Source organism: Notechis scutatus, chromosome 3 (assembly GCF_049901735.1).
Source record: "Notechis scutatus isolate UNSWTSFEM ecotype Mainland chromosome 3, rNotScu1.2, whole genome shotgun sequence".
NCBI lineage: Eukaryota > Metazoa > Chordata > Lepidosauria > Squamata > Elapidae > Notechis > Notechis scutatus.
Genome location: NC_142011.1, coordinates 118,300,652 through 118,324,565, shown reverse-complemented (window position 1 = coordinate 118,324,565; position 23,914 = coordinate 118,300,652). Strand labels below are relative to the sequence as shown.

The window sequence follows — 23,914 nt, the reverse complement described above, 5'->3', positions numbered from 1 at the left end:
TTACATCTTTTCCTTCTCCTTATTTAATGTTAGGGGGTGGGGGGGGGTCATAGGATTTTTTAAATCTATCAATTAATATGAAACATCATATGAGTTGTCATAATCATTATAGTATGGTGTTTAGTTATATATAATTAAGATCCAAGAGGGGGAAACCACTTAAAACTGCTTGTTATCAAGAACCTTGGGGTTAAGACAAAGATTGTCTTAGGCTCTGGCTTCAGGATGTGACACTTCTGGGCTGCTGTTAAACTATTGCTGCAGATAGGATTCAATGAATTGTGGGCCTCATTCTTTATTTCTTTCCCACTCCTAAATTCTTATTGGCATAATAGTTTAATTTTAATTTACTTAGAGAACACTTCTTCAGTTTATTGTTAACTCCAGAATTCCATTTATCTGGATCTATTGCAATACAGTTGGAAAATGGGATAGAGATTGATTATTTTGGGGCAAGATCTAGATTGGGATCCCTACTAGAGGTGTGATCCTAGTAGTTCTCTTGCCTTTGATACCATCAACTACCACATCCTTGAACAAAAGGAAGAAGAGGGTAGGTACTGGAAAACAGATCAAGGGGGATAGCATCTTAGATGCCAGGAGGCAGATTTTATTGAATCCAGTGTGCTCTGGAGAAATTATTTTATCACGGTTATACAAAACAAAGCAGTTTACATTATTCTTGCAAAACATCAATGCCTGAAATGAGATAAGATCAATTTGCAACATACAATATATACTTTAAACCTACAGCAAAAAGAAACACATTTTAAAATGAAAATGTTATGATTCTACTTATTTTATGTAAAAAATAAACATGTCACTTAACTTGGAACAGAGTTGCTATTTGCAAAACTGTAACATTTTCACTTTTATGATGGAAAAGTCTGAACTAATTAAACCTATGTTTTAAACAGTATTTTCTAGTCCCATCTTTTTATTGCTTTATATTTTTAAAATATTACATTTTCACATAAAATAAATTGACATAATCTCCAACATGACAAAAATGCCTGAAAAATGCCTTAATATTTTTATTAAGTTCCTAATTATCAGTAATGAAACCAGGGAAAGAAGTACTAGTGCTAATATGTTTTTATTATAGGTTGCTAACAAATTTACATAGGAAAAAAACACAGCTGTTTTGACTTCTTTTAGGTGAAAGGTTTAAAGGGAAACTAACCCAAACTTTATTTTTCCTTAGGGAAGTTGTACTAAATCAAAAACTGAATTGGTAAATGAAATAAAACTGTTCCTGGCTTATTTGGGAAGATTCTTTCATGGTTTAACTTTAAAATAAAGGAGTTGGGATGTGTTATGTGGCTGAGAGTGAAGGGAAAGTACTGAAAAGATCAGGGTGAAAGCCAAGGCCTTTTGTAGTGTTGGGACCTGACTGATGACCAAAAGAGGGAAAGTGCTGGGATGACACAGTGCCTTGGCAATGGCAATTGAGGGGTAGGAGGTAAACAGAGGCACTGAGGAGATGGAGGGAAGGTAGGCTAGTCGGATATTCCAGGCTGGGAACAGCTCAGTTGAGAGCATAGGCAATACCCACCAGCCTTTTTACTTGTTGCTAGAATCAGGGTAAACTCTCAATTTAATATTTGTCTTCAAATGTTATTCTGTTCTCCAAGTAGTGTGTAATTATTGTTGAGCTGAAGGGATAGTTGCAGAGGTGAACATGTGTTCCATTAATACAAATAATACAAATTTAGACTGGGGTTATTCACATTCCATAAAGACAGTGATGCAAAATGAATAATTTTATGTTAGCAACATGCACATGTCAATGTGCACTGGCCAGATTTTTTAGCAGCCACACTGCTCAATACCACAAAGTATTTTTATCTCCAAAGTATTGTTATGTATGTGACATTCCAGGCTCTCCATTTATTCTGTTCCATTTTGTTTTGCAAACAGTTTTTCTGTGTTTTGAGGGAGTGGGGAGTTATAGAAAATCGCAAGGGGTCATTTAGAGCTGTTCAAGACTGAAGCAGTATAAGCCTCACCAATAAATCGTGTTGTGTTGACAATGGGAGCAACCCATCCTCGTCATACGGATGATGTCGGATGGATTTCTATATACAGTGTATTATACAACCAAGAGGAAGCGATATAATGAATATTTTTTAAAAACTTCTAGATGGTAAAATGGTTTGATCAAAAGCAATATACTGAGTGACCATATTTATTTAATTAAAAACAGAATGAAGAAGGCATGGTGGATGGTAAAAATAATATATTACAAGAACCCTAAAGATTTCATAAGAGCATATTAAGCAATCTTTAATGAAAAAAAATTGTAACAGTGGACAAAAATCTCTGAAAAGACAGTCATTGCCACTATTTATTTATTTCTGCATTTCATTCCTTTGTAAGAGTTTATTGTGAAATTAAAGCTTAATAACCTGTTAGATTCCTATGTGAAACAATTGATTGCCCTAAATTAAAACTCATAATTTCTCTACAAAAACACCTTTTCAAAGTTTTTTCCCTTGACATTTTTAAAGTGGTTTCTCATTATCCTCTCCTACAGCCGAGAGAAAATGAATAGGCCTAGGTCACCAGCTGGCTTTTGTGCCTAAGAAATGACCAGAACCCATCACCCACCCATAGACTTCTAGTCCTATGCATTCAGCAGTGCATCAAAATGGCTCTTGCCATGCTAGATGCTCAGTAGTTAATTAAAAAAGAGATAGAAAACTCAGAATGCAGTTATAGTCCCTCAGAATACACTGGGACGTTAGTATAAGAACATGAGTTCTGACAATTTTATTGCATTTGTCTGACAGAATTGAAAACACTAAAAATGAGCACAAGGGAGAAATTGGCAAATTATCCTCATATGTATGTGCGAGGGAGAGGTGCAAAAAAGAGCAAACTTTTCTTGGTCAAACTAAGTTTATATTAATACATTTACTCTATCTGGCTGGCCACAAATTAGCCACATATGTGGATGGCATTAAATGAGGGAAAATTCAACTACGGAAGTCATAGGAAAAAAGCAAGGTGCTATGATGAAGGGAAACTGCAGATCACGACATTTTATTTCATACTAGTGATCTCAAAAAGAAACTCATTTGAAATAAAGAAGCACTAAAGTATAAATTGATGGGTAGATTGAAAGAGGTGTTTACACCCAGGCATCAGCTTTCTGTTTTTCTGTTAAGAATGACCTTTGTGGGTTATATAGATAAAATCTTTCTTATAGGTTTGACTAGCTAAAGATCCCTTCTTATAAAAACAGAGTAAAACAAAGCATATACATACATAGCAATTAAAATAAAACGGGATAGTCCAGGCCTAAATGTCACTGGGGCAGTCAGGAATGCTGCTTTTATCAGAGAAAATGTAATGGGGATTGATGAGGTCTACATGGAAGCTGAGGTGTCTTCAGGATTTCCAGAGTGAATAGAGCAAATCACATTAAAGACAGCAGTCAATGGAACACTGAATGGGGACTTTATCATAGCTTTCTCAGTTTGTCAAAATCTAATCCTCTCTGACCAAGGTTCAAGAAAACTACTGGTAAAAATAAGTGCTATGCAATTTTGTGGTAAATAGCAGGAAGAACCCACCAACAAAGATTCCTAAAATAGGATTTGCACAAGCAAACCACCCAGGAGGGTACAAAAGGAAAAACAATAACATGCCTACCCAGGTCCAGTGTATCCTTCGCAGAATGGCAAATGATAACATCAGCAATAATATATGTGCAAAATATGCTTTTTACAAACCAGTGTCTTCAACTAATTATTTTAAAACATGTGCCATGTGCTTATATTGCCTTCTCAACCAATAATGTCCCTTTACATCCATTTCCTCTTCTCCAGTCTCCATATATTAATAGATGGTCTGATAATCCAAATATCTGAATTTCGTTTTGTATCAAAACAATTTTGGTTCAAATCTTAATGTGGTCCGAAAGTTGATATGTGCAGGAATACAGACTTTTTCAACTGCACTATTTTTTAAGACACAGGAATATTATTAGTGCTTACTTTAACAAACAGTTGCCAGGATAAAGAGGAAAGGGAGGGTCATAAAGTACTTTTCAACCTAAAAGTGCTAAAGAAATAGTCTCAATAAACACCGAGAACCTATAACAGATTAGTCCAGGCATTGTATTTTAAATTAAAAGGGGGAAAAAGTGTTAATTCTCCTTTGAGTCACATTTGGCTCATGATGACTTCATGGATACATCCATGTAGTTTTCTTGGCAATAATCAAGTTAAAAACCAGGACTCCATCTCGTGAGTCTGCTGGGGCCGATAGGCCTAAAACTATTGCTTGGAAATATTCTAAACAACCTAGTGATCACATTCTGCTGTTAAGAATAAAATGGCAGCAAGGTTCAACTCTACAGTCTGAATTCAGTTAGGATTCCTCCCAAATCTCTTCCTGGGGTACATTACTTCCCATAAGGAAGTCATTGAAAAGTACAGGTCCATTCTTGTTAATAAGTACCTGGAATTCAGCTCTCACAGTGCTGTTTATGACATCAGAATCATCCAATGAGATGTAGTATTCTGCAAAGTAGATAAGCTGCAAGGAAACTTTCTTAGGAAAGAAGAATAAAATAAATTCCTTTCATTTTTCTCCAAAAGCAGTCAATGCAATGTACCCTCTTCTTTGTATCTTAGCTATAGTCTTGATTCATAAATTAGTCTTCCATCAAATAACTTAAAAAAACTGTAATAGTTCAGTTTCTCTGGCTCAGAGCCAGCTAAAAGTTAGTTTGCCCATCAGACTCTCTGAATTTGTAAATCTTCACATCAGTATAGGTGGTTTCCAGGTGAGCGTTTGTATGTGTGAAAAGATGGCTTAGAAAGAGACTAAGCCAAGACAAGAAGAGGGCCCACTGAACTTCACAGCCTTCATAGGGGGCCTCATACTGCTTGGAAATGCCAACCATTTTCATATTGCACTGGTACAGAAGGAAGTTGCCTCTCAACAGACTGTCCATAGGATCAATGATCTCTGCACATAGGCAAATTTACAAACGTGAAGACATTAAATTCTGTCATGATGGAGAAACACAAGAAGATTCCATAGAGGGAAAGGCACACAAACCCCAGCTTCTTATCTAACTTCCACTTGTTCAAATGAACTCCAAACACCTAGAAATAGAAAGAAGGCCATTATTCTACATAAATCTAGAGCTGGCTCTTCCATGTCTATGAACCAATGTGAATAATCTTCTCTCCATTAATCCCTCTTATAAATTAGTAGCAATTTCTCTTCCAAGAGCAACAATGTGGCCTAAGTTTCTTGACAAAGAGAACAATCCAACAAATTTATTGTATTGCATATTATGTTTCTCAACCATAATGACTTAAGAAACTGTTCAGGTTCAACCTTGGTACAATCTGATAAAATCCAATTTGCCGGTCTGAATGCTCCTTTGCTTTCCATCTAAACATGTGAACTGGTACTGATATAGATCAGTCACTGGTATTGCCTCTGTGGAGTTTAGATCGTCCCCGCCCCCATGGCCAATATGCCTACAACTGCTTTTAAAAAAAAATGATATACTTACTGTGACAAAGACTGAGGCCAGCAACAAGCCCACAGAATAAATAAGTCCACGACTATTCAATCGAATCTGAAAAATTAGTAAGATGGGTTAAGAATCCTATTATTCACATTATTTCCAATTAATTGCCATTGTAATTTCTATGCAAAACGAAACTGACTGTCAGAACTGTATACAGTATTAAGCAAGTCTGTTATGCCAAATCTTTAGGATCAAACTGAATACTGTATTAAGGACCAGCCCAAGTCATCTATTGCTGTACCTTCTTTCAAAAAGGCTCTGGTCAATGAAAAGTTCATAATGCTACAGAACAAAGGTCTTTCTCCGTAGTTTGGTAGTCTGATGATCATAAGGCATGGATGGCTAATTGTGGCTAATGGCTCCCGAAAAATCCACCTAAGAGCCAATTTTTCACATGTGTCTCCCTACATTCCTCCATTCAAAAGAGCTAGAAAAGTTTTCCATAAATCTTCTACATTGTAGGAATAACTGGAGAGATTCACTATCCAGTTAATCTGGCACCTGACACCAAGGGCTTGAAGCTACCTAGTTTCTTGGGTTGAAAAGACAAAAGGGGATAGATGTACTTTCAGACTTGCAAAATTCTATAATCATACAGTAAAAGTAGGTTGGTTTTGCTTTCTGTCTGAACTATTTTGCAAAGCTCATATTGTGTGAATAAAGTATGGGTGACTAATGTGTGTATTGCTCTGGCTAGCACTTACAAAGACATATTTGAAATTGCTTAGACATGAAGTACCATAAAGCACAGTGTGTTCTGGGATTTGAGTAGTATTTGCAGAAAGAATGAAATTGAGGGCTTTTCTCTAAAACACAGTTTGTCAAATTCAAAGACTGCTTAATTGCTAAAGGCAAGAGTTGCTCTTATACAGAACAGAGTTTTATTTTTTAAGAAGTCTCTTGCTTCAGTTTAGGTCTTTTCTTCTGTGATTTAAGTGCTGAAGGCAATGGCTGTTCTTACACTGAGCAGTGGCATTTTCTCTTTGTTGGATTTTGCTTAAAGAGAAATCTGTTTTTTTTTAAAAAAAAAAACCTCATTCTGAAAGGACATTCAGTTCCTCATATTTGCCTGAGGAGAGAATTATAAAACCAGCTAGAAAAGGAAACTAATACCTTTATCTAAAATGTGTGGACTTTTGGCTTCTCATTATCTCATGATGGGATTCATGATATAAAATAAGGCAGAAAAAGAAAGTCCCAAAAGCTTAAGATCATGCCAAATGTGTCCAACCCAAGCCAATGACTTAAAGAAATGGATGTTAACCTGCAACTTCAGTTTTTTTCCCCTTGCTACAGAATAATTTTCCTTGTGCAGCAAATGACATTGAAAGATAGCTAGCTATCATTACTCAATACCTTGCCTAATGACCATTCATTTAGTGACCATTTGAAGTTACAGTGACACTGAAAACGTGACATATGTCCAGTTCTAACACTTGGAATCATTCCAGCATCCCTGTGATCATGTGATTGTAATCTGAGCATTTGGCAACTGGCTCACACTTATGACAATTGCAGCGCCCTGCAGTCACGCGAGTGCCATTTGCAACCTTCCCAGACAGCTTCCGACAAGCAAAGTCAATGAGGAAACTGGCAGGAGTTTGGTTACAAGTCACAGTCACTTGAGGGCTTGCTTAACAACATGGGTGGTTTGCTTAACAGCTGTGTTAAAAAAAGGTTGTGAAATTGGATGCAGTGATATGATGCCTCACTTAAAAACTGTACCACTTAATGATAAGCTTTCCAGTCTCAGTTGGGATTGTAAGTCAAGGACTTACTGTAAGTATAATTTTATGTTTCTATTGACTGAAATAGAAAAGTCTACTTCAGTTTCATGTGTGTTACTTTTTTTGATCTCCCCCTTTAAGGTTTGGAAGAATGCCCAATGGGGAAGATGAATAAGCAGAAATAAATAATTGTTTCTGGTGGTGCACTCTACGTGGCATGCTGCTGTTTCTGTTTCTGTTCCTCACCTGATATATTGACAAGTATGCTTAAGGAGTGGACTAGATCTGGGAAGAGTTTAGTCCAGTCATGGAAATTCACTGCATGGCTTTTAGCCAGTTACTCCAGGTAGTTCTCGACTTACAACAGTTCATTTAGTGACCATTCACTGAAAAAAGTGAGCTCTGACCGTTTTTCACACTTACAACCATTGCAGTATCCCAGTGGTCATGAAATAAAAAATTTGGATGCAGTGGCATCAGGGTCATCTGATCCCCTTTTGTGACCTTCTAACGAGCAAAGTCAATGGGGATGTCAGATTCACTTAACAATCGTGTTGCCAACTTAACAACTGCACTTAACAATTGTGGCAAGAAAGGTCGTAAAATGGGGCAAAATTCACTTAGCAAATGTGTCACTTAGCAACAGAAATTCTGGGCTCAGTTGTAAGTTGAGGACTATCTACATTTCTCAACCCAACCTACTTTTCGTAGTTCTGAAGAAACATTGGAAATGGGAACACTATGCTGCTTTTGGGGAAAAGTTGGGTGAGAAAAACATGAATGAATTTCACAAACAGCATCACCAACTCATGGGTAAAAGAGGAAACAAACCAGAAATAAGGTACCATGTATGAAAAACATATAAAGAACGGTTGCTGGAATTGGTTATGTCTAGTTTAATGAAAAGAAGATTAGGGGTGACATGATAGCAGTATTACGATATCTCAGGGATTGCCACAAAGAAGATGGAGTCAAGCTATTCTCCAAAGCACCTGAGGGCAGGACAAGAAGCCATGGATGGAAACTAATCAAGGAGAGAAGCAACCTAGAACCAAGGAGAAATTTCCTAGCAGTTAGAACAATTAATCAGTGGAACAACTTGCCTCCAGGAGTTGTGAATGCTCCAATATTGGAAGTTTTTAAGAAGAGATTGGACAACCATTTGTCTGAAATAGTATAGGGTTTCCTGCCTTTGTGGGGGTTGGACTAGAAGACCTCCAAGGTCCCTTCCAACTCTGTTACTCTATTCCAGGCCTGTCAAACTGGTGGCCCACAAGCAGCATGCATTATGCACAGGCCATGCCCACCCTGGCTCCGCAAAGTCAAAAAATGTTGCAATATGTCAATACGTCACGTGACACGATCAAGTCTGACACCTCTATTCCATTCCATTCCGTTCCATTCTATTCTTATAATAAGATGCTGTGTATGAACATAGGGTAATCACTGCCTGAAAATAGAAGCCTATACATCTATTTACCAGTTCACTGTGTTTGGCTGCATAGCCTTCTGTGCTACTACTCCTAGCTAAGCTATGCAAATTCATCCTTTACTTCTACATTAATTTGTTTTGCTTCCAATTGATATTTGTCTAGCTTCTTCATTCAGTTTGCATTAAGATTGGTGCTGCCTTTTCCCAGACTAATTTAGATTCATTTGATACACATTAAGTACAGTGTTGCCTTCAGCTTGCATTTGGCTAAACTGCATCTCCTCCATTGCCAATTTGGCATGCATTACATGAGCATTCCAGATTTCCTGCTGGAAACTGTAATTATACGGAAAACTATGCTAAATTTTCAGTATTTCACACTAGTTTAGCGTTAGATTAGCATTCCCTTTGGAAGAATATAGTATAAGTACAATACAGGCAGGACAAAAAGTTTAAAAATAACTTTAAAATAAAACAAAATCCATCAATCAATGTATTGTAAGTTTCTTAGATTGCACTTCACAATCATCTGGCAACATCAAAAGAAAAGGGCAGTTAATCATAGGTCACAAGTAAAATAAATTTCAGTTTAAATCTGGCACCAGAAGCATTGCTAACAGATTGAACAAAATTACACTGTAGGAAATGAGTGTAATTTGCATGTGTATATTCTACATCTGTCCATTTTGGGGTGGATATCTTTATTACTTAATGTCATGTTTTATAACAGATATATAGTACAAAAATCTGAAGATTATATTGGATTTTCTTTGTTAACATCAACTTTGCAGAAAGATTACAAGTACGCCTTTTTTAAGGAAAGCGTCCCATATTTTAAACTGGGAGGCAGCCTAGTCTAACCATGAGCTGATCCAGTTTGGTACCAGGAATTTCCCAGGATTTAAGACCGAGTCCCTCTTGAGATCTTCTCCTTGCAAAGCAGAGGGACTATGCTAAATTCCAGCCTTTCCCTTCAGCTCTGAGAAACTGGCAGACATTCTGTGGGTAGCAGGAGTGGCGTCTGTGGGGAATGTCCTTTATCCTAAGGATGGAGAAAACATCTGTACTCGGCCAGGACTTGAAGCTCATCTTGTCTGCACTTTCTTGATCAACTACTTTGTTACTTAACTAGCACAATACAACTTGGTTCATGACTTCAAATGGATATTTGCACAAATGCTCTTATGCCCTGAGGAATGCAAACATGCCTGTTTACATCTTCAATTAAAAAGTGACGGTATCAGCAAGCAAATATTAGTTTTGGTGAGTGGGAACCCCTTTGCAAGAAGCACATCATAACACAGGCCTAATCTTAAAATAGAGGCATATTAAAGTCAGTTCAGTGTAGTGGTTAAAGTGCTGGTCTAGAAACTAGGAGGTTCTGAGTTCTAGTTTTGCCTTAGGCATGAAAGCCAGTTCAGTGACTTTGGACTAGGCACTATCTCTCAGACCAACTCATAGGAAGAGGAAGGAGTATGAGATATGTTTGCTGACTTGAATTATATATAAAAATAACAAAAGTGGGATTAAAAATATCTAATTTATAATAGCACTTAGTTTAATTTCTTTTACAAAGTATAAACATTCCATTGTTAAGTGAGACATTTGTTAAGTGAGTTTTGCCCCATTTTATGATAATTTCTTGCCTCAGTTGTTAAGTGAATCACTGCAGTTGATAAGTTAGTAACCTGGTTGTTAAGTGAATCTAGCCCATGGTGGGATTCAGCCACAAGTTCAGCACAATCAGTATCTAATTTTTGTTGAGTTTGGTGAACCGGCTATCCGCTTGAGTGGGGAAGACGAGGAGGAGGAGGAGGAGGAGTCGAGACTTTGTGCTGGCCAGTTAGTCAGGTAGGAAGTAGATCAGGCACAGTTGGATGGCTGGGGAGTGGGGGGAAGATGGCTGTTCAGGTGGCTCCTGCCACCACTGCTGCTGTCAGCAGCTTGGGTGTCCCAGCTGAATCTGAGCTGAAGAAAACAAAGGTGCAGCAAATGTCCCATTTGCATGCAGCTGTGCTCCATGGGGCAATGGGGTCTCATTCTTCCCCCAGTGTGGTGAACTCTGGCGCATTGGGTGCAGGTATGAGGGTCTTGGCCCCACAGTGCCTCCTTGCTCAGTTGAAGGCTTCATTCCTGCACTCAGACAGTAAGGCCGGCCATGGAAGCGGAATTGGCCGGGTGCAGGAACCAACGGTGTCTGTGGCCCAGGTGAGCAGCTCGCTTATGTGCACCGGCCCGTTTGAATGAAGCCTTCGACCAAGCAAGGAGGCACTGTGGGGCAAGGCCCCTCACACCCACATCCAGCCTGCCAGAGTTTGCTGCGCTGGGGGAAGAATGAGACCTCATTGCCCCATGGAGCACAGCTGCACGCAAATGGGGTGTCTGCTGCACCTTTTCTTCACCCAAGTTGCTGGCAGCTGCAGGAGCCAGCTGAACAGTTATGATCTACCAGCCAGCCAGCCCCGGCTGACCTGCTCCCTGCCTGGCCAATCAGCCAGTGCAAAGCCTCAACATTCTTCTCTTCTTCTCCTCATTCCTCCCTCAGTGCGGTGAACTCTGGTGGGCTGGACGTGGGTGCGAGGGGCGCACTCAAACAGTAAGGCCTGCACATGTGAGCAAGCAGTGCACTAGGCCATGGATAGCATTAATTCCTGCACCCGGCCCATTCCATGGCGACCTTCCCGGCTCCGGATATGGTGAGACTAGGTTATCAGAGATGGAACATCTTTCTTGGTTGGGAAAAGCAATAGTCAGTTTCTACTAAAGAGACTGGCTTTTAGTTATTTTTGTATTCTGTAAAATTGTAAATTGTAAACTGTAAATTGTTGAAGAAAGAAGAGGAAGAAGGGCTTGTCTATCCATAGTCTATCAATAAATTTATTCAATAAGGCAATGACCAATTTTGCTAGACTGGTTTTACTGATTATTTAGAATTTTGTGTCATTAGCCTTTGTGCTAAACCAATGTTACGTTGTTTTCTATGTCTCTGTCTCTGTATTTTCCATTTTATAGAGAGAGCTTTGGCTTCAATGATTTAATAAGGGAACTTTTCATTAAAACATTCCCGTGTGAAAGGCTGCAGTTGCATAGCTACCTTTCAAGATTGAGTCAAGACTGCATTTCCAGGTTTCGAGTAGAAGAATCCAACCTACCTTCCTTTTTATTTTCCTAGAATTGGACTGAAAATTGTGGAATTGTTTGTCACTGTAATTATCACAAAATTAGTATCCTTTTCTCTAATGAAGATTGTCTGGCTGAACAATGGATGAAAAAATGCAAGCCCTAAGAACCAAGAACGACATATGGAGTTAATCTTGAATAGTTCTTTTATTATTATACACTTACAAACAAACATCTTACCAGACTAAAGCAATTATTTGCAAGAACTATAAATAGACTCTGTGAATTGCCTTTTGCTCTCTGGGAAAGAGCTCCTGCCTACTGCACTCCAGAGTCCAGACTACATTCTACCAGAAAAGTAGAGTCCAAATCCCAGGCAGAGGAGAAAGAGTTGACTTACTCAAATAATTGGGAAGTATAGACCTGTCAGTGAAGCATTTTACAATTCCTCTGAACATAAAAGAACTAATAAAACAGTGTCCTTAAAAGCAAGACATGAATTCTGAATCCTGTCTTTCATCTAGGACTCAAGTTTGTATATTTCTGACTAGCTCAATACCCATGCTTCGCTACGAAACTATGTGGTCAGGCCTAGATTTTGGGGAGGAAAATAAGGGGGTGGGGGAAATGCTGCCTCTGCCTACCAGCATCCATCGGTATTCATCTGGCTAGCATTCTGTCAGTGTGTGAGAGAACTGAGGGCTGTTTGGAAACTGAAACAGTATTTGCTGTGTGAGCAAGGAGACAGCAAAGAGCCTGGGTGTGGCTTAGCTCAACTGCTCTGTACTACTGAAACTCCTCTCCTCTGCTTGTGTTTTGCATCTGGAACAGATTTCTTTTCAGGTGGGGAGGAAGAGTAGAACTCCTTAGCGTCAGAGTGTGTTAATAATAAAATACAAAATACTAATGCTCTGGTGGTCATTTTGAAAAATCCTTTCTTAGTGAGCACCTAGAAGCCAAGAGGAACATATGTGCCAAATTTCAAGTTTGTAGGCTTTACAGTTCTGGGGGTTTTGTGATGATGCGTGAGTGGTATTTCGCTTTTATATATATAGAAGAAGATGTCTTCATTTCATCTCTGATTGCAATTCCTCTCATATGGATTGAGGGATCAATAACTTCTGCCAATCAGGATGTTTTGCCTGCTAACCACTGCAGCACCAGGGCTCCTAGGCACTGAAAACTATTTTTACAAATGGTTTCCCCCCACCAAAAAAAAAGTGCCTTTAGATGGGCACAGCTCACTCTTCCTATCTCTGATATACTATATACACGTATAATCTGACTCTTAAGAGTACATCAGTTTCTAGGAGTGGAACACTATACCTATTTATATAAAAGCAATCTTACTTAAGACACATTATAATAATAATGTATAGGGTTGCACTCTTAGCACTAGACAACCTGCAACACGTTGGGTCATCATTTCAGCAGTATTTCCATTTATGTAAACAGAGGAACAGAATACCCATAAGACAGGCAAAACAGAAGTGACTTCCAACTTTTTGCTGGCTTCTCCATTGGCTAACCCATGGGAATAATGGGTCCTGGATTTTCAACAAATTCTCTAAGTGAGACCATTTGAAATATATTAATTCAAAAATGGTTTTCCTATGAAGCACTATTTGGTCCAATTAAAGGTTATAAATAAACAGATATAAGACTTTTTTGTATTATACAGATTAAGGCATCAGAGCGATAATTAGTAAACTATTAGTAAACTATTCTGGATGAAATGTCCCTAGACCTTTAAAAGTTTTCAGAAACAAGACATTTCCCAACAGTAAAAGAGATGGATTCCCGTTAGTAACCTTAGTAGTAACAGATGTGTATATTTTTGTACTTGGCTCTATTCCATTATACACATGATCTAACTGGAACTTCAGTGGGATCATAATACATAGTTAGAAATAAAGTCTGCTGGGACAGCACATTTAAACTACAGCTGTTTAAAACTGAAGATGGCTAGAAAAAAAAAATTTCAGTATTACTTAGGGCATGTAAATGCATTTCATATTTTCCTTCTAGAAAAAGGGTGATATGGTGTCAATTTTACATGCTGCTTTAAAAAGAGTCCATGCTACATGATCAATATTTATGATCAAGATAGGTGAAAAAAAATCCACTTTCAAGCCTCTAAAAAGTTAAACAATCAATCTGTTAATTTTTTTCCCCTGGAGCCATATAAATATCAGGACAATGTCCAAGAAACACAATTATTTTCCAGACATATTTCTAACTAGTATTTGTTGGCTTGCTTTTATTTTCTTTAGGTTATCCAAATATTTTTAGTGGCAAGGTGCCATTGTTTCAGAGGGCTCAGGGCATCTCTAGCAGACAAATCTTTTTCTTCTAAAGGTGATGGGATGACTTCCAGATTCTAGATGCTCAGCTGGGCTCACAGATGTACAGAAAGAGAGAAGAGGAAAAGCATTCATCTGTCAACCACAAAATAACTGAGGATTAAAGTTCATGCCCTGTTAACAATGCATTTCTTGTTCGTTCAACAGAAGGACTTTCTTCCTAGTTTGTAAAGTTGTTTTCTGCCTAATGAGCAATTAAAACAAAATGTTTCTGCGTCAAAGTAATGCTCAGTAGTGTTGCACCAGTATCAGCCATTTCTTATTTTGTCTTCACAGTAGGCAGAGGCAAAACGAAGTGTAAAAATTAATTTAAAATACAGAATATCACAGATATATTAAAGAATATATGGATTAAGACTTTGATTTTCATTTAGCTTTGCCATACCTATCATCATTTTTTGGTCTTTTCTCCTTAATTCCCAAAGCCAGACTGGGCACAATAACAAGAAAATGCATCTAGGATATTTTTATATTCTCAGAGGGCAGCCTGATCCAATGCTGGATCACTGCATGAAAGGGCCAAGAAATCACTCTTCTTCATGCTGGATATAATTTTATAGAGTCTCTTTAATGAATAAAGCAGGCAAATTTCCCTAGGGAATTTTCTCTGGGTAAAAATTCACTGGGAAGACTTTGCAGCTTTTCCATGTACTTGGTTTAGAGATTCAGCTGCCCACAGTGGCATTACAGCTGTGTTTCCTGAAACAAAGGTTGGATTTCTTGGGGCAAGAAAGCCTCCTGGCATATGACTCAAAAAAACAAAAAATAGCAGGCGAACAAAAGAGAGTTATCCCTGGCTAAAGCGTTGGCAAGATGTACTTCTAATCTATACATCAGCGGTGCCACACCGGGAGAAAAGTCCAATGGGTGGGGGCAAGCTATGAGGAACCAGGAAATGCACAAAAGAAAGAAAAAATAGAAATGAACCAGTCCTCCAATAACTCCCCCTTCTGGCTGTAGCATACTTTAGTGTCACTACATCACTGCTTCCTCTTCTCACAACAGACAATGGGGTACATGCAAAAGCTGTGTCAAGAAAGCAACTGTTTAAGCACCAGCCATTGGGAAGCTGATTGGCAGAGGAAGACCTCTTGAAGTTTGACCAGGAAATCACCTCTCAGGATTAAAGAGACATTTCATAGGGAAGGGAAGCCTAATCGGTATAGCTCATGACATCAACTGAGAACATTACATGCAGAGAGGAAAGGGATCCCCTTTCTCCCTTCCCACATTATGGTAAGTAAACACTTATGCCATAGCAATAGAACTCAGACTTATGCACCACTCCATAGCACTCTTATAGCGCTCTCTGGACGATTTACAATATAAGCATTATTTGCATAGTGCCCCCAACAATCTGAGCCCTCGTTTTGATGAACTTGGAAGGATGGAAGGTTGAGTCAACTTGAGCCCCATCCGGATCAAACCCCAGGCTGTGGGTAGAGATTGCCTGCATTTGCACCCCCAGGGCTCCTAAACCCTCCTTTACATCTTAAGGGGGTTTGGGAGGTGTTAGTGGGGCAGTCTTTTAGATCAGGACTACCCCGTGGAGTTTCCATTTCTCAGAGGACAGCAAGGGGAAATATTGCCTTCATGATTTCACTGAATAAACAGATGAGTTCAAGAAAAGCTGACTCCAGTTCCCTTGCATGGAGAGTAAAAATAAGAAAATAGGAAGAGCAGCATTCTTTGCTTTCTACTTCTGCTGCAGCACCTGGCTCAGGGAAGAGGAGGACCTGCTGGTAAAGTCAAAACCAACCTCTGGCAGGCCCTACATAAAATAGTAGAATTATAAAATTGGGAGGAGCCATTTCAGCCCTCAGGTCTAACCCCTAACCAGTACAGTTAAAACATCCTTGCCAGACAACTGCCACAATTACGCTTGAATTCATCCATTAAAGAGATGGCTGTCAGCTCTGTCAGTAATTGGCCTCCGTGTTAAATCTATTGCTGCAGATGAAAATTTCTCACTGCCAGCTTCCACTGCAGCACCCCCTTTCTTGGATCTGGCAAGTTTTCTTCCTTTGGCATACTCTGAGGTGTCTGAAGGGTGTGGCTACCTGTTTGTTCCTTCGGTGCAACTTGGTGGGAGTGGGGGGGATTAAGAAGAAAGTGCATGATGCTTCCTGTTCAACCTGTTTTTGCCATTGTTGTAACTTGGTATGCACCAGTAGTGGTTTGGTACCAAATTAGCCTCATCAAGGAGTGTTAAGTTTGCACGAAACTCCAAAGGTTAGAATACACAGTTGCTACATCCCTATTCTGGGAGTTAAGCTATTCTCCAAAGCAGGACAAAAAACAATGGAGGGAAACTAATCAAGGAGAGAAGCCAACCTAGAACTAAAAAGAAATTTCCTGATAGAACAATTAATCAGTGGAACAACTTGCCTCCAGGAGTTGTGAATGCTCCAACACTGGAGGTTTTAAAGAAGATATTGGACAACCGTTTGCTTGAAATGATATAGGGTTTCCTGCCTGAGTAGGGTTGGATAGAAGGTCTCCAAAATCCCTTCCAACTGTTACTCTATTCTGTTCTGCTTGCTTCTCTGAGGATATCTCTGTACTTTGAGTCATTGAAAGCAAAACACAAATACAGCAGAGAGACAAAACAAATTTAAAGTTGAAATGAAGTTAATGAGATTGTCTGCCAAACTACTGTAATGTACATTAATATTAATAGGTATTACAATGCTGCTACAAGAAGTCTTGCCCTGAAATCTGGTAATATGATCCCCATTATTGCATTTAGAGTACTCAGAGTGATGAAACCAATGACTATAACCTAGAAAAATAAAAGGAATTGTCAGGTTACTTAAGCTAATGCATACGCTATCTGACCATCTCTCAGTAATTGGCTGCATTGTTAAAGGGTTGTCATGGATAAAAGGTTTTCCCTGTCAGTTTCCATTGAAGCACGTCCTTTCTTTGATCTAACCTTTTTCTTCCTCTGGCATGAACTGAAGTATCTGAAGGTTAGCATGCCGTATTCCAATTCTTTGGACTCTTCAAACTTGCTTCAAAAATATGACAGGTTGCTCTCAAGATGCAACTTCAGGCCTCAATTCATTTTCACTCTTGTTTTTTCAAGTACAGGTAATCCTCAACTTTATAACAATGGTTTAGTGACCATTTGAAATTACAGAGGCACTGAAAAAAGTGACTTATGACCACTTTTCACACTTATGACTGTTGTAGCATCCCATGGTCACATGATCAAAATTTGGATGCTTAGCAACTTACTCATATTTATGACGATTGCAATGTCCCAGGGTCTGGTTGCCCTATTTGTTAAATGTAGAACGGAAATTATTGAAAAATTCAATCATGTTACAGTCATTATAGATATATAAATTTCAGTTCAATCTCATTAGACATAGATTTTGAGTTCATTATTTTCATAGGTCAGTTCAAATTGATGCTGTTTATTCTTTTCTAGCAATACTGCTCTCAAAGGCACATTTTTTTCATTATGTTTTGCATTTGCTGTATTTATTTATTACTTAACTATATTTATATAGGACTATATCAGGGATTTGGAACAGCAAAGTAATTATAGTGTCCAAGATCTCATTGCACAAAAGAATTACTTGTAGCCAGAGGAACAAAGGCAAGTTAGCAAATAGGCTCAGAAGTCAAAAGCAAAACCAGTTCAAGACTTAGACAAAGGTCTGGAGATAAAAATTTAAGATTCAAGCAGAAAACGGAGGGTGCACTGACTGTTGGATAATCAGTGTTGACACATTAACACAACTAAGTGAATAGCAGCTACTCTTAACCAAAAGTTCTTGCAGCAGCTACCATTTCATCTATATTCAGCTGATGTTTTTTCAAGCTCCCTCAGGTCTAATTGTAAACCACCTAATTACACTGGATTACTCTCAGGTTTGTCTCATCTTTACAATGCTCTTCCTTACGTTTTGTCAGGGACCATTCTTGGGACCCCATTAGTGGGTCTGAATCCATTCATAATGCAATGGGATTATCTGATTTTTTCCCCTTCTTTTCAGAAAGCTGCTATGCCAGGAAGGGCTACTTTTACATTGGATGGCTAGTGCCAGTTCCATAGCAGCAAAACAATCAATGTTTTGACTCTATAAAGTAGTTTGCTCCCATTTGCTCCCTTTTCTATTTGACTGCTTGGATACTAGCTTATGTACCCCTGCAGGTTGGTAAACAGAATTGTTTTGTTTTGACTTCTTGGCATGTGATTCTGAAAACAGCTCTTATTTTCTTCCTTGTAAATCTTCTACAATCAATTATAAATACAGGTATTGTAGAATAGCATTGGATGTGAAATTATGCTTGTGTGAGTATATACTGTAAGTCTATTGAAAAGGATCTTGGAACTTTGAGGCAGATTTCTAAGAGGTCTAGCAGGGTATGGAGATTAGGCATTAATGACTCATAATAGTTTGCAAACCATTTTCTGTAACTTGTTATTCTCTTAATATTTCTGTGTTGTCAATATTATTTTTATATTGGTACTTTCCCATTTTGATTAGGAATTGAAGACTTAAAACTGATTAGCTTTATGAGGTATTTGAAGGGAATATGGTAATTTCTGCATTATTATGCTAAATATACTATTACTTCACATGCTATAAGTACAGTCACTCTGGTTCATTTAAGGCAGTGGTTCCCAACCTTTTTTTCGCCCCGCAGCCCTAAAGAAATTTCACTCGAACCTCGCACCCCCTGAAATTTAGACTTTAGGAACTACTGAACGTGTTAAATATATGGTAGGATTGAATCTTTTCAGCTATGTATGTGACGGCCACTAAATAACGATACTTAACTCTAAAATGAAAACAAAGTTAATCCACTGCATAATAAATAAAAATGCCAACATATAGCCAATATCCTATTATTTACCTGGACTTTTCTCGCACCCCCTGGAATATCGTCTCGCACCCCCAGGGGGTGCAAGCACCCCAGGTTGGGAACCCCTGATTTACGTGACAGAAAAGTTTCTCATTGATTATTTTTTTAAATTATCCTAATACTTTGGAGCATAACATGTAACTATTACCAACCCATATATTCCGATTTCAATGCACATCCACATCTTTCTAGATCAGACATGTCGAATCTTTTGGCTTGCATTGAGTCTGGAGGAATTGTCTTGGGACATATATAAATAACAACATTCATTTATTTTGGGGGGTCTTGTGAGGTCACATTATTAGCTGGCCAATGGCCCACGTCTGTGGGTTGGACACGCTTGTTCTAGAATGATGATACCATTTTATGCTTCTCATACAATTTTCCTTCCACCTCCCCTTTTAATTTTCTTATTGAAAGCAGGAAATCTAATCTGTTGAAAAGGTTTTTGGATTGGGATAGTAACTAATGAAACTAACAGGTAACCTTTTTAGTTACATAGAGAAGCTATATAGAGAAGCTATCAGTTTTAATTGTATCCATGCCACAGGTAGAATTCCTTGCTAACACTAAGGTAGTACCAGTCTAAATTGTTATCCACCTTAATTCTTAATTTCTTCTGAGTTCTGGTTATGTCTAGAAAGTTATCTTCCATCTTATGTATTTGCATTCATTTAGGCAAATGTAAAACTTACAACAGAGCCATAGTTTACTGCTAGAGTCTGTAGAGACCATGGAAGACCAAGGCCAACGAGAATATCAAAGACATTGCTTCCGATGGAGTTAGAAACGGCCATGTCACCCATTCCTGCAACACAAGAAAGTAGATAAATCAGAATTACTGCAAAACAGAGCTACTGAAGCAGGTCTCTAAATCTATAGCTGGGCATTGCTTTTATTATACAGCTAAGATGTTGTAAAAGCATCTGTAAGCTTTCTTCAGAATGAAGTATAAGCAGAAGTTAAGAAATGGAGAAATTACTGCTCCAATGTTATTATGGAGATATTTAAAAAGCCTCCCTACCATTTGTCTTTTAGGGTGAATGGATGGGGGGGGGGGGTTGCTTGAGGCTTCCTGTTCATCCTGTTTTTGTCACTGTTTTCATTAGCATAACTTAGTATACAGCAAAAGTGGTTGCAACATATTGCTTTCAATAAAGAGTTTAAAGTGAAGTTTCACATGAAACTCCAAAGTTTAGAGTACATAATGACTATAACTCTACTGCTCTTTTCTTTCTTCTCCGTGAGAGAGATATTATCTATTTGGTTGTTCTCAGTTTTCTAGAGAATGTTTTTTTTTTCTTTTTGAGTCATTGACAACAAGATACAAATTCAGCAGAGATAGAACAGATTTAAAGATGAAATGAGCTTAATAAAACAATGTGCCAAACTACTATATTTTAATATTAATAGATATATCAAAGTGTTTAATAACACCTGGTAATGATAAAATGAAAATAATAATGATATAATGTTACTTTCACTAGAATTACACTGGTAGTGAATACTAACAATAAATGCAATCATTATTGTATTCTGAGTACAATGATAACTGTATCAAAGATAATTTACATGTAAAGCCCTCCATGGCATAGCACCGGGTTACTTAAAGGGCTGCCCTTCTCCCATTGTTCTGCCTATCTGGTACATTCAGGCAGAGTAGATATGCTCCAGGTCTCCTCTTTTAAAAGTTGTCATCTTGCAGGGCCTAGAAAGTTGTGCCTTCTCTAAGGCAGCCCACACCCTCTGGAATAACATCCCTCCACAGATGCTGAGGCCCAGAAATTCCCTCCTAGGGCTCTGAAAAATCTTTAAACCTGGCTTTCATCCCAGACCTGGGATTAATGTATGTAAGAGATAAATTGTCTTACTTGTTTTAATAGTTGTTTAGTCTTGTTTTATTTTATGTTTGTTTTGATTTAGCATTATGTTTTTATAAGATACCCAGTGTCCAATGAAGTAGGAGGCTATATTAAAGCTAATAATAATGCTCTCCCTGGCTCCACCCAGTTGCCATCCACTATTGCCCCCTTCCCACTTCTCAATGTGGCTTTTGATTTGAAAAAAGCTGTTGAGTCTAAAGGATTGGAGAAGGATTAGAGAAAAGATTAATCTAATCCAGGGATGTCAAATTCCTGGCCCGGGGGCTGGATGAGTCACATGCTGGCCACGGTTTAGCAAAGGAAGGAAAAGTCCCGATACGTCACATGATGCCGCCGTGATGACATGTGTTTGACAGCCCTGATCTAGTCTATCATTTCCCTCCAAAAAAGCAACTCTTCTACAGCATTTGCTGAGATGAAACTATTTTTATTTATTTATTTATTTTATTTATTTTATTTGCCAATTGTTTACAAGATACTATATTGAGTTATATCTCTTCTTAACACAAAGGTAATAGTCAGCAATCAGGATTAAAAAACCTGTCCTCCATAAATTATTATCATTGCCTATCTTGGAGTAGCACATTCCCTGAGAGCCAGAATAGATGCATTCTGTGGGGAACACAACCATATGTGAAAATGAAAAGAAAAGAAGCATGTTAGGAGAGAAGGTAATAAGAAATTCTCTTCCCCATGCTAACATTTTCAAAATTCAGACTTCTTGAATCTTTCCCCTCTTAATTACAGCCCTTAAATGACTCTGCTAAATTTTACTATAATCCTGACCCAGAGCATACCTCTTCTGCCTGACCATATGGGATGAAATGTAGTGGGGAAGAGGCAGTCTCTCAAATAACTGGCCTGTGCTATGAAAGGCTCTAAACGTCAAAACCAGCACTGGGATTAAAATTTACCTTAATTCTAACCCCAATGGTAAATCCCAATCCTTAAAAAATTGTAACACTAAGGAGTCTGATAGTCATATAGTTCCAACTGATAGTCATATAGTTGCAACCAAGCATTCCAACATGCTTGGTTGCAATTTTCTACTCATTTTCTGTTTTTAAAATATAGAACTACATCCTGTATGCCTAGAATTAGATCCTGCATGGAAAGATACTAATCTTGGCATGGTTGCTGCTGACGTATTTGTTTTCGGCAATCATGTGGTCTACCAATATCTCTGCCATATGTTGCATCATAGGAATATTATGTCTTTAGCATAATACATGTAGTGTTGTAGAGATGAAAAAAAATCTAGGGCCCTCCAATTTAGAAGTCAGGCCAATACATGTAATATTGGGATAGGTGAGCCAAAATATAAAGTGGATAAGGCTGTGATTTTCAGTAGCTATGATCAGAATCAGAATGTGTTCTGAGGGTTACAAAAAGAGAAATAAAAGAAAAAGAAAAATAAGGAGGATGGAATTTTAAAGGAAGAGGAAAAGGAAGAAATTGTCATCCGCGTAATCCATTATAACATACTTATGGTGAAAAATCAAAGAGAGATGGGGAAGAGAAAGAAAAGGTCATGCAAGTTTAGAGACATTCCTTATCCTTCTTCATTATTATTTTTTGTCTACCTATCTGAACAAAGACTACTCTTTTCCATATTATGAATATATATTCTCTATTGTAGCAATTGTTATTTCTTTACCCTGAAGCAGAATTAAAGAATGCCTTTTAAATATCTTCAAGAACTATAATATTCATATATAACAAATTATAAATATACCTTGTCTTGCCACAATAAGGCTTGCCATGCAATCTGGTACACTGGTTCCAGCCGCCAGAAATGTGATCCCCATTATCACATCTGGAATACCCAAAGTGAAACCAATGACTGTGACCTAGAAAAATAAAATGAATTGTCAGGATGCTTAAACACTTATCTATATCATTTGGTTTTCAATGAGGTGTTCTGTGGATGGAGACACTTTAGATTTTCCTACTGATCACCTTATGGCTACAACTAATTTCTGCCGGAGCAGTAGTCCTTATTAGAACACGGGCTGAAACAGTTAATAGATCCAACTGGATTCCAAGAAGCCTATGCTGCAATTGGTTTGGGTGATATTATGGATGAAACCTAGAATAGGGAGCTTGCAGGTACTCTCAGCAATTGTTACTGAATGAACACTCTGGTCTGGTCTGCTGCAGTGTACAAAAAGACCTGTAGGTACTAACATGGTAAGGCAGACTGCTAGAGTAGGGGTCCCCAACCTCTGGTGCATGGACCAGCACTGGTCTGCAGCATGCCAGCAACCAGGCCATGCAAATGAAGTCCCATTAGCGGGATGCGGGCAGCATGCAAAGCCATGTCCCTTCTGATCCACGGAAAAACCTGTCTCCATGAAACCTTTTGGTGCCCAAAAGGTTGGGGGCCACTATATTAGAGGCCAGATGGAGGAAAAACAGAATTTAAGAACCACAGCTTAAAAAACCACTTCATGGCTTGTGAAAGGAGAAGAATCTTCATTGCAGGCAATGGCCAGTCCATAACCAAGGCTAGTACTATATGATGTAGTGCAAATAAGTACGAGAGGGTTTTTTTCCCCCCTGTGCATATGGCACCCACAACCTTCTGACCTGCTAAGTTGTTTCAGGTTGTAAGTAGATGACTTGCACTCCCATTCCTTCTTCCTATAATTGTTTTAGAGAATATCAAGGTTTGTACTACTTTTAATGAGTTTTTTTGCTGACAAAATATGATACATTCAGATTATCTGGATGCCATGTTTCATAGATATTCAACAATCAGGGGGTTTAATAGCTAACAATAGTTAATTTAATCAGTTTCAACTGTGATGCTTGAATCACTGTCTCCTTAGAGGATACGCTATATAATTAGTCCCATGGATCCTTGCTCAACTTCTTTTGTGAGTAAAGATGTCTTATTTAGTGAGATAAATGCTTCTCAGAGCACAAGATGCCTCCTTGTTTAGAGGAGA

The 23,914-nt window shown here is 38.3% G+C and overlaps 1 protein-coding gene across 3 annotated transcripts in view; it reads right to left on the bottom strand.

Moving 5' to 3' along the window:
• Window positions 1-628: 628 nt before the first annotated feature.
• The window catches only part of SLC24A3 (solute carrier family 24 member 3), a 183,567-nt gene continuing 160,281 nt past the window's right edge, over window positions 629-23,914 (bottom strand). For 2 of the 3 annotated variants that reach the window (XM_026672544.2, XM_087961079.1), the window contains exons 14-17: window positions 22,699-22,813; window positions 19,776-19,888; window positions 5,540-5,605; window positions 629-5,120 (exon numbers count right to left, since the gene is read on the bottom strand). In XM_026672544.2, coding sequence (XP_026528329.2) covers window positions 4,971-5,120; window positions 5,540-5,605; window positions 19,776-19,888; window positions 22,699-22,813 — 444 coding nt within the window. In that variant the 3' untranslated portion in view covers window positions 629-4,970. Of the gene's footprint in view, window positions 5,121-5,539; window positions 5,606-14,041; window positions 14,229-19,775; window positions 19,889-22,698; window positions 22,814-23,914 lie in introns of those variants that run through there. The other variant, XM_087961080.1, reaches the window with a different exon arrangement.